Source organism: Phacochoerus africanus, chromosome 9, assembly GCF_016906955.1.
Source record: "Phacochoerus africanus isolate WHEZ1 chromosome 9, ROS_Pafr_v1, whole genome shotgun sequence".
NCBI lineage: Eukaryota > Metazoa > Chordata > Mammalia > Artiodactyla > Suidae > Phacochoerus > Phacochoerus africanus.
This window is the reverse complement of record NC_062552.1, coordinates 91,082,310-91,092,078: the sequence shown is the minus strand read 5'-3', so window position 1 is coordinate 91,092,078 and position 9,769 is coordinate 91,082,310. Positions and strand designations below refer to the sequence as shown.

General features: G+C 39.4%; 1 protein-coding gene across 1 annotated transcript in view; it reads left to right on the top strand.

Annotated features, from left to right (window-relative positions):
* The first annotated feature begins 6,611 nt into the window (after nucleotides 1–6,611).
* The window catches only part of LOC125136743 (coiled-coil domain-containing protein 170-like), a 54,176-nt gene continuing 51,018 nt past the window's right edge, over nucleotides 6,612–9,769 (top strand). The window contains exon 1 of the mRNA XM_047797535.1: nucleotides 6,612–6,749. Within this exon, the coding sequence (XP_047653491.1) occupies nucleotides 6,612–6,749 (138 nt within the window). The remainder of the gene's footprint in view (nucleotides 6,750–9,769) is intronic.

Genomic DNA, 9,769 nt, shown 5'->3' with positions numbered 1-9,769 from the left:
TAGACTGTCTGGTGGAAATGATTGGCTGGTAGAAGGACCCTTTCTACAACGCGCCTGCGTGTGGCCTGGGAGCCAGCCCCAAAGGGAATCCGGCCTCAATTCCAGCCCTTAGGGGGCGGGGCAGAAGGCGGGGCTGAGGGGGCGGTACCGGGAGAAGATTTTCGCGGGCGCGGGAGGCCAGCGCGGGCTGAGGGCGCGGGCCCTCTGCTGGAGGGTTCTGGCCTGATTGCCGCGCGCGGAGCTTGCGGGGGCGCTGGGCCGCAGGGGTGGACCTGCAGAATGTGGGGCGGCTTTTGACGTTCTCGTCCCGGCCACTTCAGAGCGGTGTTGTTGGGGGGCCCCCCCACCCCGATACTGTATAGGAGGGTCGGGGTGGCACCCCTGACTGGTTTTTAAATATTTTCAGGCGAATCTGATGCTCGGCCAAGGTGGACGCCCCGCCCACTGTTTCAGGCCCAGCGCGGCGTGGCTTCCTCAGAGTCCAGCGTAACTCCGGGGTTGGCCGGTGCGGGGAGGGTCGTCAGTTTTGTAAATCTAGGTTTTGTCGTATCGCCCACGCAGGTCTAGGATTGGAGAACCGACTCGGCCTTACGTAAATTAGATGCCTAGTGAACGAGGAGGGCGGACATTGCTCCCGTTAGGAAGGCAGCTGGAATGTTTGTGAGGACTGGTCCTGCAAGTTTCTGATTGGTTCCAGGACCGTTCTCCTGATACTAAAACCCGCAAATGCTGAAGTCCGTTATAAAAAATGGCTTAGTACTTACGTAATGTAAGCACAGACTCCCATGTGAATTAAATCATATCTAGATGCAGTGTAAATGCTGTTTAAATAGGTGTTGGTGTGCAGCAAATTCAAGTTTTGCTTTTTGGATTTTTCTGGAATTTTTAAAAAATGTTTTTGACCCAGGATTGGTTGAACCCAAAGACAGAGGGCCAACTGTATAATAACTTAAAAATATAAGGATCCCTGAACACATACCTTCACATTGTTATACCTGTGCAGCTGAAATTAAGAGGAAGATTGAAGCAGATGTTCCTGGTAGATTACAGATAGTGAAACTTTTGTGGCTTAAACTACCAAATATTGACTACAGCTGTCTTGTTTGCTGAGGAAGATGGCAGAAACCCTGATTTAGAGATGGAGAAATAGACTTTGAAAGATAACTTATCCAAAGCTGCATACCTGTGCCTAGAATATGGACCAAACCTGGATATCTCGAATGTGTTGCCTTTTCCATTTTACCAACCTGGTTTTCAACTACAATATCTATGTGTGACCTGTACAGTTCATTCATTCGAGCAAATAATTATTGAATGGCTACTGTGTCAACATCAAAAGACCCTACTCTAGGTGCTAGAGATACCATGGTGAACCAAGAAATTACTGCCCTCTGCCAATATTCTGGTAGGAGAGTCAGAGATTAATTAAAGAAATGTGTACTTTAATTTGAAACATACTATTTTTTTTTTTAATAGGCAAACTGAGAGGATGGAATGATGGTGGGAGGCAGGAGAGTGTTGTTTCAGATAGGTGCCGAGCAACCTGAGTTGAGCAGAAAACTAAATGTAGAGAGAAATGGCGTAAGGAAAAAAACAACAACCAGGGATTTAGCTTGAACAGCTGAAAAGATGGTGTTGCATTATTGAAAATAATGCAGTTGAAATAAGGTTTTAAGTGTTTTAGATGCCTCTTAGACATCCACATGTCCAAGTGATATTCATATAAATGAGATACAATATTTAAACCCATGAGCTTAGATGGAAGCCCATGAAGGGAATGAGCTTAGAGAAAAGACAGAAGATTGATGGGTAGGACACTTCAGTGTTTAGAATCCAAGGAGATGAAGAGGAACCAGGAAGGAAATTGAAGTGTCCAATGTGTTATGAGAAAAACCTGGAGAGCAAGCAGCTTTAGAAAACAAGTGAAAAAAGTGTTTCAGAGGAAAAGAGGTAACTAATTCTGTCAAATATATCACAGATTGGTCAAAGACTGAGAACTGATCATTTCACAGAGACTAGAAAGCTAAAATATTTTTATACAAATGCTGTTACTGACAATTGCTTGAAAAACTGTGTATCCTTTCTGCAGAAATTCTATTTTTACAAAAATTTTGAGGGTTCTTTGATAATACCTATCAAAACCTTAAATATGTGCTTTCTTTGATCTTATAATTCCACTTCTAGGAATTTATTCTAGAGTAATAATTACACATATACACAAAGATGTATGTATAAAACTGTTCCTCACAACATCAGTTTCAATAGTAAAAAACAAAATCTCCATCAGGATGGCTGAAGTTGTTAAAGGAACAATGGTATATATCTATAGATCTACTATAAGATAGCTTTCACACATTGTTAAATGATAAAGTTAGCTTATCCAATAAAATACATATGTTTGTATTAATATAGCCAAAACAGGCCTTCTTTGATTACATTATCAAAAGTTGGTCCTCACATCCTCACTGCTATCATATTAGCCTATTTTATTCACAGTATCACTACTAAAGTGATTTTATTTATACTTATTTACTACCTTTTTGTTTTTCCACCAGAACTTATGCTTCATAAGAAATTTCCTGTCTTATTCATATTTGTGCTTCTGCTGCTTGGGGATGTAATTTTAAAATCTAGTTTTAGAGGAAAAAAATTATTTTCCTGCTTTAATTATTAGCTGTTATTCTTATTCCTATGACTACCACTTATTTTATCACTGCCTCATTTTTATCAGATATAAATGGGACAGTTGTTCTAAACACTAAAGTGAAGCTAGAATTACCTGTGTAACTTTTAAAAAATATGTATGCTTACACTGCACTGTAGACCAATTCAGTCAGAACTTGGGGTAGTTGTCAGGGTATCAGTAATTTTTTTTTTCTTTTTTTGACTACATCAGCAGCGTATGGAAATTTCCAGGACAGGGATTGAAACTGCACCGCTGTTGTGGCCGGGACAACAGCTGTAGCAATGCTGGATCTTTACCCTGCTGCTCCACACGGGAACTTCCAGGTTATCAGTATTTTTTTAAGTTGTCTTTGAGAATCTATTGGGTGGGCAGGGTTGAAAGCCACTAGATTAGGTGATATTTGAAGTATGATTCTAGTGATTCTGGTACTGACAATACATCATAGGAGTTCCTGATGTGGCTCAGCACGTTAAGAACCTGGCATAGTATCTGTGAGGGTGCAGGTTTGATCCCTGGCCTGGCTCAGTGGCTTAGGGATCCAGCCTTGTTGCAAGCCGCGGCATGGGTCTCAGTTGGCCGCTCCAATCCAGAATTGCTGCGGCTGTAGCGTAGGCTGGCAACTGCAGCTCTGATTTGAATTCTAACCTGGGAACTTCCATATGCTGCAGATGCAGCTGTAAAAAAAAAAAAAAGAATACATAATAGAGTCATGTTTTTTAGCATTAGAATACTAGTTTTTCAGACAAATCATCTTTTGCTTTAGGAATATGAGATGGAATCAGTATTTTTCTCCTGTCAAAGTACTTCTCCCATGGTAAGGATAGATACTGAAATACAAAAATTAGAACTATTCCAAGAATTTCACAAAAGAAAACCCCCAAATATGAGTTTCACATTTGTTAGAATATTTACTTTCAGTGAGATCACTTTCCTAAGAGTTGTTAAGTTCACTCCTGCTTGATGAAGCCACTTTGTTTTCACATCATTAATTAGGGAAATAAAGACCCATAGGCTTTACTTCATCACTTTAGGAGGTCTCTTTACCCTTCCCTGGACCTCTGTGATGCGTTCACCTAGCAACAGCTGCTTTGATGTGCAAACATTCTTTTGATAATTGTGCTGGGCAGCCATTCATATTGGATAATTCAGGTTTCTTCAAGGAACTGATCTTGGATTTGGAGTTTTCTCTTGTGCCTGATATGATAAAAATGTATGGCTTTTACTTTCCACTAAATGAAGCATAGCATGCTATATCTTTCTAATGTGAGTATTATGTACAAACCTAAAGTCACAGAATAATTGTGTCATATTGCTATATTTTGTCTATTTTTTACTTTGTACTCCTATTATATTTTTATTATATTTGTGTAAGGTAAATTTGGGAAAACAGTACTATCACCCATATAAGTTAACTCTCTATTTGTTAGAAAGTTATTCTATTTAAAGTTTTTTTTCCCCCTCTATTGGGTTCTTTAGTTGTTCAGTCTGTATTTTTTTTTTTTGTCTTTTTGCTATTTCTTGGGCCGCTCCTGCGGCATATGGAGGTTCCCAGGCTAGGGGTCCAATCGGAGCCGTAGCCACCAGCCTACGCCAGAGCCACAGCAACGCGGGATCCGAGCCACGTCTGCAACCTACACCACAGCTCACGGCAACACCGGATCGTTAACCCACTGAGCAAGGGCAGGGACCGAACCCGCAACCTCATGGTTCCTAGTCGGATTCGTTAACCACTGCGCCACGACGGGAACTCCCAGTCTGTATTTTTTGTGCCTAGTGTGGGATGATAAGATATAAAACAGAAATAGAATGCACTTTTTTAATATACCTTTGATGTAGTAGGAGAGGTAAGATTTTTACGTAATACAATATCGAGTGAAATAACAATCAAAAGAAAAGTATAGATCTTACATCTATAAGAATTAGGAGGAGAGAATGGAGTTCCCGTTGTGGCTCAGTGGACATGAATCTGACTAGTATCCATGAGGACGCAGGTTCAACCCCTGGCCTCGCTCAGTGGGTTAAGCCATGAGCTGTGGTGTAGGTCGCAGATGTGGCTCAGACCTGGCACTGCTGCGGCTGAGCGTAGGCTGGAAGCTAAGGCTTGGATTAGACCCCTAGCCTGGGAACCTCCATGTGCTGTGGGCGTGGCCCTAAAAAAAAAAAAAAAAGACACACACACTCACAAAAGAATTAGGAGGGAGCGATTACCCTAACTTTGTATAAATCAAAGAAGGAGGTGGTACTTGAGATACTGTAGGATCAGTTTATGCTTCTGGGGATATATTTTTGGACCACAATATATTTTTGCCTGTTTCTTAGAGGCAATATGAATAAAACTCAGAAGTTGTTTTTAATAGAGCATAAGATTCATAAAATGTTAAGGAAATAGAAGTAGAGGATAAAATTCTTAAAAAGACCTTTGTCTCCACTATCATTCTTGCTCCAGGACTGAGGAGCAGTTTATTCTCCCTTTTCGATTCACCAAAACTTAAGTAGTAGTTCTTTAAGTCTCTTATTTGCTATATTTTATTTGTTTTTTACTTGAGACTCCTATTATATTTTTATTATATAATAAAAATAGTGGTTCTTACAAAAAGAATTGATGTAGTAATGATTTTAAGTATCGAAAAATTAAAATGAGGAAAGACTAAAATTTCATTCGAGATATTTGTTCCTTAATAATTGTCTTCAATGTCAATAAATCTAGAATGAATCTAGAATGAAAGCCAAGTCTTCATACTTTCTGCTCCATGTTCTTCAGATCACACCCTCTGGATTTTTTCTTTCCTCTCTTATAAAAAGTTCTCTTGGAGTTCCCATCGTGGCGCAGTGGTTAACGAATCCGACTAGGAACCATGAGGTTGCGGGTTCGGTCCCTGCCCTTGCTCAGTGGGTTAACGATCCGGCGTTGCCGTGAGCTGTGGTGTAGGTTGCAGACGCGGCTCGGATCCCATGTTGCTGTGGCTCTGGCGTAGGCTGGTGGCTACAGCTCTGATTCAACCCCTAGCCTGGGAACCTCCATATGCCGCGGGAGCAGCCCAAGAAATAGCAACAACAACAACAACAACAAAGACAAAAAAATAAAAAATAAAAAAAATAAAAAGTTCTCTTATTCTGGGATTGTTCTATATTCTGGAAGACCACCTGCAAAGGAAACACATTCCTTATTTTTGTGCAGCTCCTCCAGTGCACAGTTTTTAAATGCCACTTCTTTTCCGCCTAAATACATTCTCTGATCTTAAGAAATCTTTATCTTATCATTTAATAAAACATACAGGCATTAATTTGTAAGATGTCCATCCTCTATTTCTTTTATATTCATTCTGGAAAAGAAAGATAATTTATGGAATTGAATTGGGTAGGGAAAATGTATTTAAGGCAGTATTGAGTTCTTGGGAAATTTAATTTTTAAAAATTGTAGTGTGAGATTATATTTATTGTTCCTCTGAGACAGAAAGAGCACTCTGAGCTATCACATGCTATATTATTAACTCATTTTAGAATTTATCTTCTGACTGAATCTTGAGGTATATAGTAAGCATTTCTGATAGATTTAGAAATTGAAAATGAAAGAAATTTTCAAGTCAGGCATCTAAAGATATGATTCACAAATAGCATGTAAATATGATATTATAAGTGCATGTATGTCTATCAGCAGGCTGTTTCAACCAGTCATAGTTTACATAATGTTTTGATGCTATCTTTATAAACTAGATCTGCCTTGTCTCCAAGCAACAGGTTCAGTGGGCAGCTCTTTCTAAGGTATGGCTAAACTGTAAGTATCTAAAGTGGAACCTTCCCAAAGGCATTGTTGTTGACAATGGGCAGACCTCAGCATCTCTTCCTGACCACTCTATGCAGACTCCCCTTGGAATACCCTTGGTTCACCATTACTAGATCTGTTTCATGCTCTTTTATCTCCAGCATGTCAGGCCCTCTCCAGTTCTTAAACAACTCAAATCAAGGAAGGCTTGCTGCTGGCCAAAGCAAAGGGCCCCACAAAGCAAAACCATCAGAAGTCAGACATCTGTCAGCTCACACATCTCAGAAAAATAGCCCAAAGGTGAGTTGTACTCTGGCATATACTTTTTTCCCCATTCTCAGGAGGAAGAGGTAAAACAATCTCTTGCACAAGTGCGAGCTTAGGAGAGTTCATTTCTATTTGCCCACTTGCTTGTGCTAGCACCCTTTGGTAAAGAATAATGTAAGATGTAAGGTCAAATGATCTCTCACTTCTTTTAATCCCTATCTCAGTGAAACATCTGAATTTAATGAAACTTCAAAGTGGATTTTACTTATTTTTGCCTTTTTTGGTGGTTCTGAAACAATATAAAAATAGTCTGCAACAGGCCTCTGAATTATTTTGATCCAACCCCATCATTTTGCAAATTAGGAAACTGAACACTGGAGAGAGGCCACAGTAATATAGGGGCAGAACTGACTTGTCTGATTCCCATCACATTTCTATTGTACCATATTACCCCCTTGGTATACAGCCTTGTTTTATTAGGGCCAGACCCTAATGAAACTCTTTATGGAAATTAAATACCTTCTTTGATTAGATCCTATCCCTTCCACTGATATTTTTAAGACCACTAGACAGATCCACCTAGTCTTTAGCTTGTAGCTCCTAGGAGATGAAGTCTGAGCTGGAAGTGAGGATGGAGGCTTAGGGTAATGGTTTATTTCCTTCCCACTTGGCTTTAAATGAGACTGACCAGCCTAGTTTCTTTGCTAGGAAAGGAAATGTATTATATTTAAGTAAGCCAAGAGTTCCCTTATGGCACAGTGGGTTGAGGATCTGGTGTTGTCACTGCAGTGGCATGGGTCACTGCTGTGGTATGAGTTTGATCCCTGGCCTGGGAAATTCCACAGGCTGCAGGCATGCCCCCCCTAAAAGTAAATAAATCAACTGATGAAAGGAAAAAGAAAATGTGATACATGTGTATGTATATATACAATATAATATTCTATATATACATATATATATATAGAATAGAATATTAGCCTTTAAAAAGAAGGAAATCCTGCCGTCTTTAACAACATAGATGAACCTGGAGGACATTATAATAAGTGAAATAAGCCAGACAGAGACAAATAAATACTACATGATTTCACTTATATGTAAAAATCTAAAACAGTCAAACTTATAGAAGCAGAGGGAAGAGAAAAATGGGACGATGTTGGTCAAAGGGAAGGGTACAACGTTTTAGGTATGCAAGATAAATAAGTTCTGGAGATCTAATATTCACCGATGTGGCTGTAGTTAACAATATTTACCGGATATTTGAAACTTGCTAAGAGGGTAGATCTTAGGTGTTGATATCACAAAAAAAGAAAAAATGGTAACTGTGTGAAGTGATGGATATATTATCCTGATTGTGAAGATTTTACAATGTATACATATATCAAAACATTGTCACACACTTTATATATATAATTTTCATTTTCAATTATATCTCTATATTTATTTATTTATTTTATTATTATTATTATTATTATTATTATTATTGCTATTTCTTGGGCTGCTTCTGCAGCATATGGAGGTTCCCAGGCTAGGGGTCGAATCTGAGCTGTAGCTGCTGGCCTACGCCAGAGCCACAGCAACGCGGGATCCCAGCCGCATCTGCAACCTACACCACAGATCTTGGCAACACCGGATCGTTAACCCACTGAGCAAGGGCAGGGACCGAACCTGCAACCTCATGGTTCCTAGTCGGATTCGTTAACCACTGCGCCACGATGGGAACTCCCAATTATATCTCTATAAAGATGGGAAAAAGAAATAAAAATGATACAATGCAAAAGGACAGTGTAGGACAATCTTTAACTCCTTTCAAGTACATAAATGATCATGAATCCCTCTAGGAATCTAAAAAATTATTTTGCGATTTTTCACAAAATATAACACCATAAAAATAAATGTTGTAGGTTATAAAATTATAAAGTTTGTATTAATAAAGTAATTATAATCTTATTTTCAACATGTCTTCATTTAGCTATAAAGACTTTTTTTGGGTCTTTTTTTAGGGCTGTACCCGTGGCATATGGAGCTTCCCAGGCTAGGGGTCCAATCAGAGCTGTAAATGCTGGCCTACTCCACAGCTCACGGCAATGCCAGATCCTTAACCCAGTGAGTGAGGCCAGGGATTGAATTTGAGTCTTCATGGATACTAGTCAGATTTGTTTCCGCTGAACCACGATGGAAACTCCTATAAAATTTATTTTAAATCAATTATTAAAGAAAAGCTTGAGTTTGCAACAAGTAAGTTTACTGTTTTATGTTTTCTTTGGGACCAATATATATTAAAATCCAAACTGAATTATAACACAGCACCATAAAATTTCTCTTGTCCTCTTATAGTGTCCTTATATTTTGTGATTTAAAAAGTCAGTTGGGAGTCCTTATATTTTGTGATTTAAAAAGTCAGTTGGGAGAGCTATGGCTCTGTGGGTTATGAACCCAAATAGTATCCATGAGGATTCACGTTTGACCCCTGGCCTTGCTCAGTGGGTTAAGGATCTGGTGTTGCCATGAGCTGTGGTGTAGGTCACGGACATGATTCGGATCTAGCAGTTGCTGTGGCTGTGGTGTAGGCGGGCAGCTGTAGCTCTAATTCAACACCTAGCTTGGGAACTTCCATATGCTGCAGGTGTGGCCCTAAAAAGCAAAAAACAAGAAAAGTCAGTTGAGAGTTTCCTTGTGGTGCAATGGCTTAAGGATCTGTCATTGTCACTGCAGCAGCCTGGATTGCTGTTGTGGCATGGATTTGATCCCTGGCCTCGGAACTTCTACATACTGTTGGAGTGGCAAAAAAAAAAAAAAAAAAAAAAATTCAGTTGGATTATATTTGTACATTTTAGTTTTTGTATTTAATATGCAGAAAAATACAGACTAATATAACACCACATACCTACCACACAGATTTAAATTTGACATTTCTCTCCAAATTTGTTTCACTTGTTCTTTTAAGAAATAAAACTTGAGGAGTCCCTGCTGTGGTGCAGTGGGTTAAGAACCTGACTGCAGCAGCCTGGGTAGCTATGGAGGTATGGATTCAATCCCTCACCCAGCACGGTGGG